We start from the raw sequence: 19,685 nt of genomic DNA, 5'->3' as shown, positions 1-19,685 counted from the left end.
CATATGTAATATCTTAATCAATAAAGAAAAAAAATTTAAAAAATAAAATCATAAAACAATGCTTAAAAATATTAGGGGCCATTGTTGAAGGATACTAAGGAACCAATCCCATTCTGAAAACTGATAAAAAAAAAAAAAAAAAGCTGGGGGGGATTATGCACCATGTTTTGTTTTTTTCCTTATATAAACTGTACTATTGGTTAAATAAAAGACAGAGGAGAAAGAGTTTCACTTCATAGGTGAATTCAGGCTGATAAATGAAGAAAAAGTGATGAAATAAAATACCGCCAATCTACAACCTCTAATGAATTGCGTGCAGAGAGGCACTGAGCATCAGTGGGTGCTAACCTCACACACACACAAAAAGAAAATAACCTTACCTTATAAGCCTTCTGATGAAAGAACACAACTCGACCCATGAAACAGTCTTGCCCAAAACTTAACTAAAAACCAAAACCTAGCCCAAATCCAGTCACGTCTCTAATTTATAGAAAATACACCACAAAGATACTATCAGCAACACCCCAACTGAGAAATTCTATAAGAAATCTAGATTTTTTTTCTTTACACTTTTATGTGAAAGAATGAGAGAGACTCTATAAATCACAAATTTATAAGATAGTTTTACAAACTTCAAGATGTGAACCTAATTTGGACCCTGATTCAAAGAACTGTAAAAACAAAAAGAAAATTTTGATTCTATTAGAAATTTGTCCAGAAATCTGATATTAAACATTATTAATTTGTTCAGATACGACAATGATACTTTAGTTCTACTTTTTAAAAATCCTTTATCTTTTAGAGATTCATACTGAAATATCTATGTGTGAAATAATATGACACCTTGGATTTTATTAAAAATAATATTGGGGCCATAACCAGTTTGGCTCAGTGGATAGAGCGTCAGCCTGCAGACTGAAAGGTCCCAGGTTCAATTCCGGTCAAGGGCATGTACCTTGGTTGCGGGCACATCCCCAGTAGGAGGTGTGCAGGAGGCAGCTGATCGATGTTTCTCTCTCATCGATGTTTCTAACTATCTCTTTCCCTTCCTCTCTGTAAAAAAATCAATAAAATATATTTAAAAAATAATAATAATATTGGGGGAAGAGTAGAAGGTGCTATAATTGAAACGAAATTGGCCATCAATTAATAATTGTTGAAACTGGGTGATGGATAAAGGAGGGTTCATATATACTATTCTGCATAATTTGTGTATATTTGAAATTCTCCATAATAAAGGATTACAAAAAGAAATAAAGGAAGGCAAAAGAGAATTTGGTGTTTAGCCTATAAGGCACCTGAATATTTCCTTCCAGAATTTGTGTTTTAGACAGTTATAAAGATGAAGAGCCTGGGGAAAAGAAGAGACAGGTAATAGGTGATTGTCCAGGGAAGATTATATAATAGAAAAGAAGGAGACTGGCAATGGCCAATGTATGGTTGGTGGAAAGGAGATCAGCTGGCAAAGGAGACTGACCAAGAGATGTTAGAGAGATCAGGGTAGGTACAACAGAGCCAAGGAATAGAACAGAAAAGCAAACCAAAGCTGCCAGAGAGGTAAAATCTAATACTTAGAAAATGGTCTCTACATTTATAGTCTCGAAGGCACTGGTGACCTTTTCCAATGGTAGTTTTAAGAATAGTTTCCAAGCCCTGGCTAAGTAGCTCAGTTAATTAGAACATTGTCCCAATACTCCAAGGTTGTGGTCAGGGCACATACAAAAGTCAACCAATGAATGCATTAAATAATTGGAACAACAAATTGATCTCTCTCTCTCTCTCTCTCTCTCTCTCTCCTCTCATCAATTAAACAGAAAAAGAAAAGGAATAGTTTCTAAGGGCAAAACCAGACCAGAATGGGTTGAGGAATATGGACCTTTTCAGATATCTGTCAGTGAAGGGAAAGGAAATGAAGAAACTAGAGTCTGGAGAACATCAGGGTTAAAAGTTTGAGGTGGGGGTGTGTGTCAGCAGCTGCTGTTTGGCATGAAGGATGCCTTAGTACATATGTAGAGCGACTAAGGGGAACAACTCAGGACACAGAGGCAGATACTGAAGATACTGGAGGGTAAGAAGGAATAGGATTCAGATTTCACCTGTTAAAAAATATCAACTTGTCCAAGTAAAGGCTTCATTTACAATAGAGTTTTTTAAAGTTCTTTCCATATTTTTATTATCAAGCACAATTAAGACTTTTGATTGGTCAGATACCTAAGTGTGTCATTTTCTGTTTTGCCTAATGATTCCACAACCCCCTCCGAAATATAGCAAGCTATGATTATTCTCCTTGGTCATGTCCCAGAGAAAATCAAGGAGGACCAGGGCACAAAGGTTCAAATTTTTCACCAATTAATCTCTATGATATCCACTGAGACTTCCACCCCACCCTCACTTAGACATCCCATGAGGCTTTCAGGTGCGATTCTGCTGAGAATATGAAATGCAAGGTACATTCACTCAACAAAGGGGCCCAGACTAAGAGGTGGGGCCAAGTCTTATGTTTAATGGGCATAAGCAACTCATTAGGAACCACTTTAAATGTTCAAGTGGAGGAGAGTTTGGGAAGGGAATGGGGGACATGTGAAGGATTGTAAACTGTTCCAACTGAAAACAGTAATGGCATACCAATAGGGGACTTACATTGTAGGGCCTTTGGGGGAGGTCAGTGAGAGCTCTGTGATGGTGGACAAATTGTAGACCTTGCTCTCAAAATTTCCTCTGCAAAATGCAAATTGTTAAAGGAAGTTTCTGAGGTCTTTCTGCTTTAAAAATCCCATTATTTTCTCAGTCATGAAGTAAATGCTATATTTTAGACAGTTGCTCATGGTTTCTAAACTTGGTCTTAAATCTTTAAAAGAGTATATTTTAAGCCTTGAAAGGTTTTCTAAAGATGAAGAGAGACAACTGAGTTGTTAATATGATCAGGATAAGGAGATGGACAACATGGGAGACACCATCTCTTTCCTTCAAACCTTGCTTTTGGGGAGTAAACTCTGAAACTCATTGGTTTTATTATACTAAACAAGGAGGAAGATGCATGGGTTACCTTTAAAAGGGGGGAAAGGACTTGCAAGTTGTCCCTCTAAATGCTGCTGGACAACGAAGGCAGGCTTGATAAGCAAGAGAAATGAGAGTCTGACCTAAGATTATCAGATAAGCTAGCACTTTCAAATACCCCATCACAAGATCAGCAATATGTCTGATGTTCACCTCTAATTAAAGTAATCCTAGACAATAATGAAGAAGAGGGGAAAACTTGCAAATACGGTGAATACTTTATAATACTGAAAATGTATCAGGTCATCATTGAGTAGAATTTGTCAGATACAGACATTTTAAACTAGGGTGGACTTTCAGCAAGACTCTGCTTTGACTCCCAGTTTGATGTAAGGCTAGGCCAAATGGAAAATGACATTTTAGAAACATTTGCAGGAATAAAAAAGATACGGTGGCCATGGAGTATCCATCACTAAATTCCTAGACAGCAGCTTTGCCTCTCAATCTTCTCAAGAACACCTACCAACTTCAGGTCTTCACAGAATACAATTCATGAATGACCAAACCAAAGGCAAGTCTTTGTCTATGACATGATTAATATTGTTACTTGAAGTAATGCTCAAGTGGAAGTTTACATCTATAATCTCATCATTAGCATTAAAATCCACATTTTACAGTCCATGACTAGTAAGCTGAACCTGTCTAGTCTTGATTCCAAGTCTATGCTCTTGGAGCATGGCTCCAGGACCACCCCTCCGAGGCCCAGGCAGATAATTGATTAGCCAGGTATGGCTGTGTACCAGGACAAGGAAGGCCCACCTTCCTTCTTTATAGCCTTCATGAGTACAACCTTTAGATAATACAATACAGTAGATGGAAGTTCTTCCAGTAACACTGGCCATGTCCTTGACCCTCGTATGAGGTATATGACACTCCCTAATAAGACAATACATGTTGAACAAATGTCCTTGGCTGGACTCTAAAGCACTACAGCTTTTTAATATATTCTGCAATTCTGCTTCCTAGAAAATGATACTGAGCCATATGAAGCATGAGTTGATCACATTTGGACATCATAGCCAGACTCCTTGCACCCACAATTCACAGCCAAGTATCCAAGTTTTGGGGGCTACATCTTATTTCTCATTCTCCTCCTTTCACTGAACTGTGGCACCATTACAGAGGAAGCCAGATAGTGAGAGAGTTAATGTTGCTAATTAGATTTTTCTTGAAAAGGTGTAATCAGTACCACAGTGGTTTTAATTTGATGTGATTTCTCTCTCAAGGAGGTTTAATGAGTGGTATGGTTCTAAAAAGCAAGAGCTTTTGGCATTAGACAGACCTAGATTCAAATTCTGGCTGTGCCACTTCCATATCTGTTAAGATGGAAACAAAAACGATCTTACACATCGTACCGATTACATAAGAGAATATAGCGTGAAAGGGTCCAGAACCATCCCAGCGTGGAGTTGAGTTAAATAAAGCTTCCTTCATCCCCAGCAAAGAAGTTGATAAATTAACTGAAGGACTTCATTTATAAGATCTCTCTCCATTTTCAGGAAGGACAGTACGGACATTTTCAGTGCAGACTTGTCTACATTTGTCATCAGTTCTTTTGCTTCCACGTTGTTTCCCCCAATCAAGAATCCCTCCTCCTGTCCACCCAGCCCTTATCTACACTAATTCACACCTTCCTTTTGTCAAAGCTCAGCTTAATTTTGTACCAACTGTACTACCTAATACAGTGTTTATATATAGGAATACATACCACATAAATATTTTCAAATGCTATTGAACATCATTAAAGTAATCAAAGAATATTGAAAACAAACACATTTAGAAGGAAACGTTGTAGTTACTCAAAGTGACATGATGGTTTATCATATGTAAAAAAAAAAAAAATAATAATAATAGAAGGACCACAAAATAAAGCAAGTTTAATTTAAAAAAACCCCCCACACAATCCCATTATTCTAAACACTGAGCCTCAAACCAGGACACTCTAGTAATTATTTCATTTACTTATTTAAAGTAACATCTAAAGACCTCATACATATATTTTCTTTCCATCACTGAGAAAAACGAGAAAACTTCCTTTTGTCACCAACTCTAAATATTTCTCCCCATCTTGGCAGCCCCGTCTCCCCATCCTTTATGTCTTCTAAATTCAAAGGCAAAGTCTGTTGTCACCAAACACTTTAGTAAATGCTTTCCATTTTCTCCTGCCTAATAGAAGGATCTTTGACTTTATCTGGGAACATCTCACTGTGCGGTCACCTTTGGTGACCCAAAGAAGCCTCTTAGGGGTGATTTTTCTTTGTGGACCTTGACACTGCCTTGAAAGTTTACAGTCATAAATTGTTACCCACTGAGAACAATTTCTCAAACTTGGTTAAATAATTACATAGACACCGAAAGAAAATCACCCTCGACCTATATCATTGCACTATCTTGTCTCCTAGGTCAAAGAAAGCACAGCCTACATTTTGAATATCCAGAGATATTAAAAAATGAACTTATAAAATGTAACTAGAAGATTCAAAAACAAAGAATCTTCAAACTGGAGGACACCATTTGTTATTTGGTGGCACCTTCTGGGAAACCTCGATATTGCAGCTCAGCTCTGTTGAACACAAATTCCCATGTACGACCCAGTGGGGAAACTCTGGGAGCAGGGACATAGTGCTCAAGACACAGTATAACAATGTGAAATCCAGACCCAGGAGGGTGTGTTTTACTTTAAGCAAGAACGTAGGAGAAGTTAGAGGCTCCTGGATGTTTCGCAGCTCTTCCCTCAATCCCGGCTGTGGATGCCAAATCCACCTATGAGGAAACCCAATAGGTCCGGAATGAAGGCTGTAGGTAAAGCCCAAACCAATAGGTAGGTCAGAGTAATCTGAGTTACAAATGGAACAAAAGTATATCAAAGGCTTTCTCAGCAGTGATGCCAACTGTAAGATGAAGTTACGGTAATTGAGAATTTGTTTCGACCCAAAACTCCTCTGGAGGGCATTCCCTACATTTAAACATGGCAACCATGGGCATGTTTCTTACCTTTGGAATGGGGGTAATAATATTACCTATAAAACAGGGATTATAATATTACCTATTTTCATAGAGTTGTTTTGTGGGTTAAATGAGTTAAAACAAATCAAGTGCTCAGAATGGAGACTAGCACATAGAAAGCACTCAAGGCCAGTTTAGCTACGGCTGTAAGGTACCCCATGGCAGGGTAAGGCTTGTTGTGCAAAATCATGTTGAGTCACATCTTTCACTTTGTGTCTAAAGATGACGGATGGAACAATTACATCAAGATCATGGGCTCTAGATTAAGAAACAACAATATAGTGAATAGGCAATGCAGCGCCTTTGAAGGAGGCTCATAGAATTTATTGAGAGAGAAACAATTCAATACAAGTAAGAGAAAATACCAGGTTTGGGGAATTATGGATGAGAACCAACTCTGCAATGATAGGGCCCCCTGTCTATTCATTACCCTCAGCTACCTAAGCTTCCAAGAAATTATTTAACAACAGAAACCATTTGGGCTTAGTTTGATAGCCAAACAAGGAAGAGAAAAACCACTAACTCTGTTTACAAAAAAAAAAAAATCTCCCTTTTAACTGCTTCAAATCTTTTTCTGAAATCAGCCAGAAATGTGGCTGAAAAAAAATGAACAGTTGACTGGCTTAACTGCACCTCCTTCTTCTGATTACATCTAACACAAAAATTACAAAAACAATAAGGTCAGGTGAAATTTCTCCATGCACCCAACAAAAGTAACTTTCTTCCCATTGTTTTACTTCACAAGTTGCACACTGAGGTGAATGAACCAGAGGGAGAATTGCAACTCCTCAGGTATTTTTACCTCCAGTTGTATAAAATACAAAGAACCGGAGTCCAGAATGAGAGCCCCCCTTGGAGAGCCGGGCAGCCCTTTAATGAATGGCCTCTCCAGCTGCTCACTCACCATACTTACAGACTTTACAGCTCTTGCATGTGCTGGAATTACAAGTCATTAAAAAGCCACTTTGAAAACACAATAAAGACCTTCTTCTCTGACGGCGACAACCTTCCATCATATAAAAACCTAAGGCCAATGCTTCGACAGCAGGACATTTACTGCCAGCTCCAGACAGTTCAAGCAGGGCAAGGGACAGGGTGGGGCGGGAGGAAATGAGGCACAACAAAAGAAGGGAAGTTTCTTTTTCCTTCTCCTTCCTTTTTTTTTTTTTTTCTTTTCAAAAGAAACTTCTGCCAAGGTGGTTTGAAGTCTTTATCCTGTATCTGAACTACCAGCTACCCTTGGGAAAAATGCTCTCATCTGATGAGATTTCATCTTTCTCCCTCTAGATTTTACCACGGAAGCACTTTGGTAAGCCAGAAACGATCAAAAGACACAATTGAAATCTCATTCCTCACACTTCAGATTGAAGTTGGAAACATTTTACCAAATGTAATCTGCCCATTTTCAAGGAAAGATAATTAAAACTTTTAACTTCTGCACTTTTAAATTATGATTACATTTTCACAAAACAGGAAATTACTAACATAAACAAATCCAAACATACATGGTTACTTCAATTTTCTTTTACTATCTTTTCCTTCCTTCTCTGCTATGAATACCAAACTTCCCTGTATCACAAAACCAAATCAACTCAGTAGAGAAGCAGAATTATATGAAAAAACAAAACAACAAAAACCTAGGAAATTACAGGAGGAGTAAAAATTAGTTGGGTTCTTTTCATTGTCAATTAAAGTTTAAACAGGTTAATACTAATCACAATTACAAACTTTTGGTTGATGTTGATACACTCAGATCCCTACCCTTTCCTAGTTCCTAGTCAATGTTGTCCCTAGTAAGAACAGTCACGTTCCATAAATGACCAGTATGGCCACAAAAGGTAAATTCGTAAACCAAGAACAGCTTTATTCTAATTGGAATTACTCAGGTTCTAGAGTGCAAAATATTCTTAATGTTAACATTTACGTACATAGCTAAAACATGTTTTTATTATGTTTTCTGTTTTTGCTAAATGCTCACCCACTATAAAAAACAGTCCTTCTGTTTCCCTACCTGCCCCGCCACACACAGACCTCCCAAATTCTGTCAGGGAAAATTACTAACGGACTTTCATATGACAATATTAGGTTTCTTTATAAATTGAGAAACATTTCAGGAATTACAAAATACATTTTAACATGACTCTTTCAGTCATATTAACAGTAACGCAAAGATAAATCATTCCTTCGTATATCTTCTTTTAATAGCTAAAGCAATGAAAAAATAAACTACCAAGTACCTATTCAATGCAATGTTAGGTATGATTTTGTCCTTTATCTCATTTAATTAGAAAGCTAAATGAAGCTTCCTAAGCATTGCCTTAACTCTTAATTTAAAACTTAGATTTTTGTAAGAAACAAGTGTTGACGAAGATCTGGACAAAAGGGAACCCTTGTGCACTGTTGTTGGAATTGTAAATTGGTGAAGCCACTATGGAAAACAGTATGAGATTCTGCATAAAATTAAAAATACAACTACCAGCCCGGCCCGTGAGGCTTAGTGGTTGAACGTAGAACTATGAAACAGGAGGTCTCAGTTCAATTCCTGGACAGGGAACATGTCTAGGTTGCAGGCTCAATCCCAGTAGGGGACCTTTAGGAGAGAGCCAACCAATAATTCACTCATCATTGATGTTTCTATCTCTCTCTCCTTCTCCCTTCCTCTTTGAAATCAATAAAAACATATTTAGCCCTAACCAGTTTGGCTCAGTGTATAGAGCGTCAGCCTGCAGACTCAAGGGTCCCGGGTTCGATTCTGGTCAAGGGCATATACCTTGGTTGCGGACACATCCCCAGGAGGGGGTGTGTAAGAGGCAGCTGATCGATGTTTCTAACTCTCTATCCCTCTCCCTTCCTCTCTGTAAAAAATCAATAAAATATATATTTTTAAAAAACATATTTTAAAAAAAAATTTAATACAACTACCATACAATTTAGCAATTTCAGTTTGGGGCATTTCCAAAGAAAATGAAAACACTCATTCAAAAGATACATAACCCCTATGTTCACTGAAGCATTATTTACAAAAGCCACTATATGGAAGCAACCTAGGTGTCCATTAATAGATGAATTAATAAAGAAGATTTGAGATATATACATATATATGCACACACACACACACAGTAATATTATTCAGACATAGAAAAGAATGAAATTGAAAAAAAATGCAATCAATAAAAGCTATAGGAACTGTCAACAAGGAAATGAGATTTATGACATAAATCCCGCCCATTGAATTTATGGCTGAAAACTAGCAGAGACCAGTTTGGTCCAACATGGTGACTAGGTAACCCCTAGCCTCATTATATGCTCACTGCATACTAAATGACATATCCCACACCACCATGATCAAAACCAGAAGGCCACCATATAAGGACACCAAATGGCCAATGGAACTCCTCTGAGAAATCTAAACCCTTTTCCCAGGAAAATCCTAAATATTCCTCCCTCTTATTGAATAACCTACTCTCCACCCCACCCCTGATTAAATGAACCTCAATAAAGAAAGCAAATTCTGCTAAAGGGGGCTGCTCTGCCTGTGAAGTAGTCCACTTTCTGTCTCATCACTTCACTAATAAACTCACCTTCACTTTAAACTCTATGCTGGCTTGCATTTAAATTCTTTCCTGCACAAAGCCAAGAACCCACAATGGGTGGTGAGCCCTTGGGTTCCCAGGCTCCCAGAATGCTTGCCAACATGGATGGACTGAGATGGTATTATGCTAAGTGAAATAAGTCAAAGAAAGATAAATACTGTGTCATTTCATTTACATGTGAACTCTAACAAAACTAAACAAATAAAAAACAAACAGACTCATAGATACAGAGAACTGATAGTTGTCAGAGGCTTGTGTGGTGGGGGATGGGCAAAAAGGTGAAGGAGATTACGAGGTGCAAAGTTATAGTTATAACGTAAGTCATGGGGATGTAATTTACAGCATTGGGAATACAGTCAATAATATCGCAATAACTTTATATAGTGATAGATGGTTACTAGAATTCTCATGGTGATCACTTCATAAGGTATATAAATGTCAAATCACTGCTGTATACCTGAAACTAATATAATATTGTGTATCAATGATTGTTTAATTAAAAAGAGCTTTAGCTCTGGCCAGGTGGCTCAGTTGGGGTTGGAGTGTCATCCACAACATCAAAAAGGTGGCAGGTTCCATACTTGGTCAGGGCACATGCCTGGGTTGCAGGTTTGAGCCCCAGTTGGACGTATTTGGGCAGCAGCCTCTCTCTCTCTCCTCTCTCTCTCTCTCTCTCTCTCTCTCTCTCTTTCTCTCTCTAAAAATCAATTAAAAAATATATCCTCAGTGAGGATTTTTTAAAAAAAAGAGCTTTATATTCCAGAATAAAAATTAAAATAAAAAACAAACTTGGAGCCTTTTTTTGGTCCTGTTTTTTTTCCAGAGAACATATGTAACACATGAATATCAATATGAAGGTCATATATCTCCTCAAGACAAAAATTCAGAGCAACATGACATCCATTGCAAGTACCCTTTGCCCTCTAAAACATATAAGCCACACACTTAATAAAGGACAGGCGCATTCTGTGGTGTTATAGAATATCAAAAATATCTTTCAATGCTTTAGGTTATAAAGGTTTCCAGAAGCCAAATCATGCATAATAATAGCTAACTCACATTTTTATTTTTTATATTATTATTATTTAATCCTCACCCGAGGATATTTTTTCATTGATTTTAGAGAGAGTGGGAGAGAGAGGGAAAAACAGAAAGAAACATCAGATGTGAGAGAAACACATCAATTGGTTGCCTCTTGCACATGCCCTGACCAGGGCCCAGGCTGGGGAGGAGCCTGAAACCGAGGTACATGCCCTTGACCAGAATCAAACCCAGGACCCTTGGGTCCGCAGGCTGACACTCCATCCACTGAGCCAAAACGGCTAGGGCTAACTCAGATTTTTAGATTACTAAATGCTTTACCCAGATTGACTATTTTCACGATAATTTTACAAAGTAAATACTATTATAATCTCCATTTCACAGACAGAAAAAACACAAAACAAACAAAAACCCTAAGAAATAGAGCAGATTAAATCGTTTGCCCAAGATCACAGTTACAAGTGGAATTCAAAACACAGCCAGCTTGTCTAACACCACAGTATAGACTCATAAATACTGGATTACTTGACTCCCTTTCTGCCTACCTACCTATCTACCCACCTACCTAAATATTTATCTTCAAATAAGTGATCCCACAAAAAATATGCAGGCATACAAACCATGGATGTACTTTAGGTTTGCCTCTTCTTGTTTACAAAGTAAATAAAAATCTTAATAAAAACAACCATATCAATCAGCAATCTAAGCTTCCCAATCCATCTCAATAGCACTGATTTTTATATAAAACCTGAATCTAACTTATTTAAAAAACTTCTTTAAAAAGTTCTTCCTTTTCATTGTAACTAACTTATACCAAGGCAAGATGTTGTTGTATGTTGTTTTTTTTTTACGACATACCAGGTAAATAATCTTTTTACCCAGCCCTTCTTAATTCTTCACACTCTTCCAATTATTTTTTGTGTCTTCCTTCTGTTTCCAATGTTCATGATTTCCACCTGCTGTGTCTAAAATTACCCACCACCCCATCCCTCACGAATGAACATAAATCTGGCTCACATTTAAATAATGAAGCTAGAAAGGACTTTTTAAAAAATATGTTTTTATTGATTTTTAGAGACAGAGGAAGGGAGCGGGAAGGAGAGATGGAAACATCAATGAATGAGGAACATCATCTATCTGCTGCCTCCTGCACACCTACTTGGGATCGAGCCCACAACCTGGGCATGTGCCCTAACGAGGAATCGAACCGGGGACCTCTTGGTTCCTGCAGAGCTACACCAGCTGGGCTGGAAAGGACTTTAGAGAGATGAGGTCATCTGATCACACTTACTCAGATGCAGACACGCTCACCTCCAGGTCAATGTGAATGTTGCTCCCTGAAGTTGGGTCTACCCCAAGCTACCACCAAGGTAGTTATAGACCAAGGGAAGTTTAGGGCTGCTAAGGGCTCTCCATTACAATTGCCTCCTGTTTGTTCCTTCCATCGTCTTGCCCACAGGAGGGACACCAGGTAGTAGAAAGGCCAAACAAAAGTTATCTTTACTAACGAATAAAGGAAATTTCAGCCCTCTTTTATTCTCCTTTGCTCACAGAATGGTCTTTTGGGCCCTGGCTTACTTGGAACCACTATTGTTAATTCTCTTCTGTTACACCACCTACATTTAGAGAATTAAACCACTAGCAGCAACAATAGAAGCATTACTACTATCAGAAAACTGATAAGGGAGGTACAGTTGTTGGGTTTGATATCCAAATAAAACCTGAAAGTCTGTGCAAGCATGTCAAACTCTTGCAGGCTTTCTCAATAACGATATGTACATTACAAAAACTCCTGTTATGATCACTGGATATGTGGCTCTATTATATCATGAATTATTTAAAAAATTTGCTACCCACTGTAAGGAATTATAATTAACTCTTCATTCCAGAAGATTTTTAAAGTTATAGCTTTGAATAAATATACCAAGTCAGACATAAAGTCTATGAAAAGAAAAGCTATACCTTATAAATCATGAAAAAGGGAAGGAGCAAGAGGCAAACAAAAACAAGACCACACAAAATTACCTAAAGAGAAAGATAACCTAGGATACTTTCATGTAGAAAGAACATTCAATACTGCTTGGTGGCCGAAACCTGTTTGGCTCCGTGGATAGAGTGTCGGCCTGTGGACTGAAGGGTCCCAGGTTCGATTCCGGTCAAGGGCATGTACCTGGGTTGCGGGCACATCCCCAGTAGGGGGTGTGCAAAGGGAAGGAGCAAGAGGCAAACAAAAACAAGACCACGCAAAATGACCTAAAGAGAAAGATAACCTAGGATACTTTCATGTAGAAAGAACATTCAATACTGCTTGGTGAATGGCATTGGTCTTCTCACAAACCAGCAAACATTCAAGAAAGATGCCTTTTAAAAACTTGACCATGACCTACTATAAGAAATAACCGACCCTCTGAAATAAAAATTTCATGAACCACTATTTACCCCTACTAATTACAATGTATTCTGACTTTTTAAAAATACTGATGATGACATGCTAAATTGACTTCATGGCTCACCAGTGAATCACAACCCATAATTTAAAAACCTCTCTTCTAGAAAAATCACAACATGTCAGAACAAAGTTGCTAAACTTGACAATCTTGATAGACTAATCACAACCCAACTGCATCAGTGAACATTTCAGGGTGATTTGAAATAAAAGTTAAACATACAAAAGAAAGTTCCAAGTAGCATCTGCCTTAAGAATAAGTTTTAATTTAAAAGGAGAGGTAAAAAGCAAAGGATGAAAAATAAATTCTTCAAATACTGGAACAAACCCATTAGCTCTCATCTCCATTTCACGAACTATACTATTACACCTTTACCAAACACTGGGATGAATTACTCAATCCCCATGATTTCTTATGTTACTCTGCTCCTAATAATGACCTTCTATTTAAATTTCAAGAATAGCTCTAGAGAGTAGGGGGGAAGGAAGTGGTCTCTGGATGACCAGAGATGGGTATGGATGCCATGTCCTATTTCTGGCTGGCTTTCAACGCAAAACAGTGCAAACACAGGAGAGAGAATCTGCTACTAAGATCCCCTAAAGCTCGCCAGCATTTGAACTAGGAACATTTGTGAAGTGAAGCCTGGGAACAGGAAGAGAAGTAGTATTCTCAAATCGCCAGCAATTTTTAGCCAGACATTTTCCGTGACCACTGTCTAGAAATGTTGACAAGCCAATATGTGGAGATTATTAGGACCGATCATGACTGATAAGTAATGACAGAAGGCCAAAATTAGAGAAAAAGGAAACGTGAGGAAGAGATAATCTCATAGTAAATAATGTTTTTAGCCTATTCTTTAGAAACAGAATCGAATACCTTTTGAATTACTAACGGTCCTGTCTCTGAAGTATAAGATTTCTTACGCTGGTAGATTAGAATAGATAACCTGAAAATCCCTTCCAACTCTGACATCTGTAATTATAAGTTTAAATTTCAACATCAGGTAACATTTTGGGGGGATACTAGATGGCCTTTTGGGCATCCACAAAAGTTAGTCCCCTTTTTCAGGAAAAAAACTTGCAATGAAGATCACAATAAAAGCATTACTACTATGAGAAAACTAATGCGGAAAGTACAGTTGTTGTACTTTTAAATCAGCCTGGAACATCTACAAAAACAAAACAGTGGCTATACCATGAAAATAAATTAAATATTTTGTTTTTAAAATACTGTCACCTGATTTCACAGGCACATATATATGTTAAAAATTATTGCTACATTAATTTTGCTAGATAAAACTGTTTAAAAATATTATCACCAGCTTTCCATTTATGTAAACAAATTACTTCATTCCATTGATAAAATAGATCAACATTATAGCTTAACTCTAATATTTTATGTTTCTCTTTTAAATTTACTATCCTTTGTATTCAAGTTTTATTGCATTCTTCTTACTTTCCTAACTTGGCAATCACTGAAAAGCATAGTACCTAAGCTCTAATGACCATCTACGTTTTCCTGCTGCTATTCAAATACTATTGAATATATCTTTCCTTGAAATCACAGCCTAAAAATCTACATGTTTCCTAATGATTTCATTTCCTTCTTTCCATTAGTTAAAGAAACTGATTTCTAGGCACTTCCATATCACCATGTCATGGTTCAGCTGTCATTTTCTTCCCTCATTCTTTATCTTGAATCTATCTGAAATCAAATCTGAAAGCTCAGAAGGGGAAGGAGGGGAGCCAACAAGACTACTCACATCAGATTTAGAGGACATATTCTCCTCCGCATCAGAATCATTGGGGTCCACGATATCATCAAACGGCGGTAAAGTTGATTTCTTCTTCTCTGATGTCTCACTCTCAATTTTGACTTTTCCCACCTTGACGTGAGATTTGTCTTTTATCTGTTTTTTGTCAGCAGAACAAGTGAGTATCAGTGGTGGCGCGCTAGAAAAACTTTTAAATAGAGCCTCTGAGCTACTCTTTTTCCTTTTTTTGGCTGAGAGTTCTTCAGAATCTGAAATGGGGGGCCTTTTACTAGGAGCCTTCTTATCTTGCTGTCCACTGGTGATAGTGAGTAAGTTACTGTCTGGTTTTGGCTCTTTTGACATGGGTTTCGGTTCCTTGAAGGCCATCTTAGGAACCATTTTTTCTTCTTTCAGTGGTTTAATTTCTTTGGGTTTCTTAGAGGATTCTTTGGAAGATTTGTTGTGATCCCTGGAAGGTTCTTTGAAGGCACTTTTATGTTCTCTGGAGTCTTTAGAAGGTTTTTCCTTGTGCTCCTTTATTAATTTGTGAGGCTTTGAAAAACTGGTGCTGCTGCTGCTGCTGCTGCTACTACTGCTGCTGCTGCTACTGCTGCTGCTGCTGCTGCTACAGCTGCTGCTGCTGCTGCTGCTACTGCTGCTGCTGCTACAGCTGCTGCTGCTGCTGCTGCTACTGCTGCTGCTGCTACAGCTGCTGCTGCTGCTGCTGCTACTGCTGCTGCTGCTACAGCTGCTGCTGCTGCTGCTGCTGCTGGTATGAACACTCCTGTTAGGGTCCTGCAACAAGGAGAAGAAATGAAACTCAAAGCCAAAGTGCAACACAGAGTCAAAAGCCGCTTTCCTTGCATTCCATCTGCACAAAATGATCCCTTTTTGATTGATCTCAAAGTAATTTTAATGGAAAGCAACGATAGTATAACAGGTGGAAATAGGGTGTGTGACAACATGGTGAATGAGGGCTACTATGGATCAAGGAATTTAATGAGGCAAGCTATTTTCTTAATCATGAGAAGCATGGCGTTCTAAGCATTTCAATTCAACAAATGTTTACTAAATGCTTGTTCTGAAAGATATAAAGATGGTTTAACACATGACTTTTTAAAATATTTTTTTTATTTTTCAATTACAGTTGATGTACCACATTAAATTAGTGTCAGGTGTACAATCCAGTGATGAGACATTTATAAAACTTAACAAAGTGGTCACCCTGATAAATATAAGATCCATCTGACACCATATGTAGTTATTATAATACTAGAGGCCCGGTGCACGAAATGTGTGCATAGGTAAGGTCTCTAATCCTGGTCGGCAATCAGGGCTGATTGGGGCCTTCTGGCTGCCAGCCAGGGCCTTCCTTCTGGTGGCCAGCCAGGGCTTTCCTTCTGGTGGCCAGCCAGGGCCTTCCTTCATTCCACATCACCCCCTGGTAGTCAGTGCATGTCATAGTGAGCAATTGAACTCTCAGTCTCCCAGTCAAACTCCCAAGAAGACAATTTTCATATTAGCCTTTTATATATATAGATTATTGATTATATTGCCTATGCTGTACATCTGTGTGCCAATTTGTAACTACCAATTTGTACTTCTTAATCTCTTTATCTTTTTCTCCCATCCCCCAATAACCTTCCTCTCTGGCAAGCATCAAAATGTTCTCTGTATCTATGAGTCTGTTTCTGTTGTGCTTGTTCATTGGTTTGTTTTCTAGATTCTACATATAAGTGAAATCACATAGCGTTTGTTTTTCTCTGCCTGGCTTATTTCACTCAGCACAATACCCTTTATGTCCATCCATGTTTTTGCAGATGGCAAGATTTCCACATGCCCCAGTCTTAATAATTGTGAGATATCTATGATTCATACTTGCTATAAGAGCCACCTTTATAGTGCTATGATAGCAAAAAGCAGAAGTAATTCTGTTATAGGTATTGGGGAAAGAATAATTCAGAAATTTATAGAGAATTATTGAATTAAGTCCTCAAGGATAAGCAGTTAATACTAAAAAGAGAAGAATGAAAAAGTACTTGAAGGAGAGCTCAAAAAATGGCGGCTAAATAGGCAGACCCGTCATGCACCTTCTCCCAGGGCCAGACTGGAAACACAACTAAATTGGAGAACATTCATTTGGAATTACCAACTGAGGTCCAGTTGAGGAGAAGACTTATACCAAGGAAGAACAGAAAACACCTGAAGACCACTCTGTACTGACATATTCCTTCCCCACCCCTTTTTTGTTTTGTTTTGTGTGTGTGTGTGTGTGGGGGGGGGGGGTTGTCTGTTTGGTTGTTTTGTTCTTTTTCTCTTCATATTTTTTCTTTCTTTTCTTCTATCATTCCTACTCTCTAGTCTCTTTCCTAATTTCCTCTTCTCTGTACTTGCTATAGGGGTCTTGTGTAAGTTTTAGTTTTGTTTCTTATGTTTTACGTTTTGTTGTGTTGTGTTTTGTTCTATTCTGTCAGCATTTCCACAACAGCTTGCGTGACGTGGTTGGGGGTAAGCCACATAGTCAGCCAACCTGAGAGGAGATTCTATCCACAAACAGGACAATAACATTCAAGACCCAGCTACAACAGGAAAACCCAAATAATTCAAGTAGGAGGCTTTCCTAGAACACCCAGCCCAGGAGATCTAAGAAATTGCACCACTGGGTCCCACAAAACATCTACTATATAAGACCACCCCACAAAGTCTGGGAGGCATAGAAATTTGATCTAATACATAAAAATAAATACAAAAGGGCAGCCATAACAGGGAGACAAAGAAACAACCCCCAAATGAAAGAAAAGAAGGAATAGTCAGGAAAGGAACTAAATGAAATGGAGGCAAGCAATCTGTCAGGTAAAGAATTTAGAGTAATGGTAATAAGGGTGCTCAAACAATTCAGTGAGAACTAAAATAAACTTAATGAGAATTATAAGAAACTTAATGAGAATTATAAGGGACTTAAGAATAGCTACATCAACATGAAAATAGAGGTTGAAACAATGAATAAGGATCAACTGGAAATGAGGAACGACATAGCTGAAATAAAGCACACTCAGAAGGATTCAACATTAGGCTAGAACAGTGGTCGGCAAACTGCGGCTTGTGAGCCACATGCGGCTCTTTGGCCCCTTGAGTGTGGCTCTTCCACAAAATACCACATGCGGGCGCTCACATACACTGCGATTGAAACTTCGTGGCCCATGCGCAGAAGTCGGTATTTTGTGGAAGAGCCACACTCAAGGGGCCAAAGAGCCGCATGTGGCTTGTGAGCCGCAGTTTGCCGACCACTGGGCTAGAAGAAGCTGAGGACCAAATCAGTGAAATAGGAGACAAGGTAGAAAAAACACCCATTCAGAACAATAAATGGGAAAATATTTAAAAGGCAGGAGGACAGATTTAAGGAGATAACATGAAAAGTAAGAGCATTCACATCATAGGAGGACTAGAAGGAGAAGAATCCAAGCAAGGAATAGAGAATCTGTTTGCTGAAATAATGGCAGAAAATTTCCCTAACCTGGTGAAGGAACATGCCAGTAAGTTCAGGAAACACAGAGTTCCAGCCAAGATGAACCCCAAAAGACCCACACATACTAGTAAGCTAATAATTATTAAAATGGTAAATATTAAAGACAAATAAATAATTTTAAAGGCTGCAAGAGAGAGACAGAAAGTTACCTAGAAGGGAGACTGTCAGTTGATTTCTCAGTAGAAACACTTCAGGCCAGAAGGGAGTGGCAAGAAGTATACAAAGTAATGAAAATCAAGAGACTGACTCCAAGACTACTCTATCCAACAAGGCTATCATTAAAATCGAAGGTTAAATAAAGAGCTTTGCAGACCAAACAAAAGGCTAAAAGAATGTATTACCACCAAACCAGCACTGCAAGAAATGCTAAAGGGACCAGTGTACAAAGAAGAAATAGAAAGAGAAGAACACAGGCATAAAGAGAGAAATGGCAACAAATAAATACCTATCAATAATAACCTTATATGTAAATGACTTAAATGCTCCAATTAAAAGACATAGAGTAGCAGAATGGATAAGAAAACATGACCCATATATATGCTGTCTGCAACAAAATCACCTCAGAACAAACGACTAACACAGAATGAAAGTGAAGGGATGGAAAAATTTTTTCCAAACAAATGGAAATGAAAAAAAAAGCTGAGGTAGCAATACTCCTATCTCACAAAATAGACTTCAAGTGAAAGCCATAACAAGAGACAATGAAGGCCACTTCATAATACCAAAGGGATCAATCCAATAAGAGGATATAACCCTGGTAAACATATATGCACACAATATAGGAGGATCCAAATATATTTTATAACTTCTGGAGGATTTTAAGGGAGAGATAGACAGCAATACAAGCATAGCAGGGGACTTTAACATTCCACTGACATCACCAGCTAGATCTTCTAGACAAAAAAATCAACAAGGAAACAATGCTCCTAAATGACATAATAAATCAGATGAAATTGACATTTACAGAACATTTTACCCCAAAGCTACAGAATATACATTCTTCTTGAGTGCACATGGGACATTTTCAAAGATAGACCATATATTAAGATAAAAACTAAGTCTCGCCCTAACCAGTTTGGCTCAGTGGATAGAGCGTCGGCCTGCGGACTCAAGGGTCCCAGGTTCGATTCCGGTCAAGGGCATGTACCTTGGTTGCAGGCACATCCCCAGTATGGACTGTGCAGGAGGCAGCTGATCGATGTTTCTCTCTCATCGATGTTTCTAACTCTCTATCCCTCTCCCTTTCTCTCGGTAAAAAAAAA

The 19,685-nt window shown here is 38.2% G+C and overlaps 1 protein-coding gene across 1 annotated transcript in view; it reads right to left on the bottom strand.

Moving 5' to 3' along the window:
• The window catches only part of MLLT3 (myeloid/lymphoid or mixed-lineage leukemia; translocated to, 3), a 277,692-nt gene that overhangs the window by 57,219 nt on the left and 200,788 nt on the right, over nt 1-19,685 (bottom strand). Inside the window, exons 5-6 of the mRNA XM_005879939.2 lie at nt 15,670-15,692; nt 14,907-15,591 (exon numbers count right to left, since the gene is read on the bottom strand). Of these exons, the coding sequence (XP_005880001.1) occupies nt 14,907-15,591; nt 15,670-15,692 (708 nt within the window). The remainder of the gene's footprint in view (nt 1-14,906; nt 15,592-15,669; nt 15,693-19,685) is intronic.

The sequence above is a fragment of the Myotis brandtii genome, unplaced genomic scaffold (assembly GCF_000412655.1).
Source record: "Myotis brandtii unplaced genomic scaffold, ASM41265v1 scaffold618, whole genome shotgun sequence".
Lineage (NCBI taxonomy): Eukaryota > Metazoa > Chordata > Mammalia > Chiroptera > Vespertilionidae > Myotis > Myotis brandtii.
The sequence above is the reverse complement of the archived record's forward strand: the minus strand, read 5'-3'. Positions and strand labels throughout refer to the sequence as shown.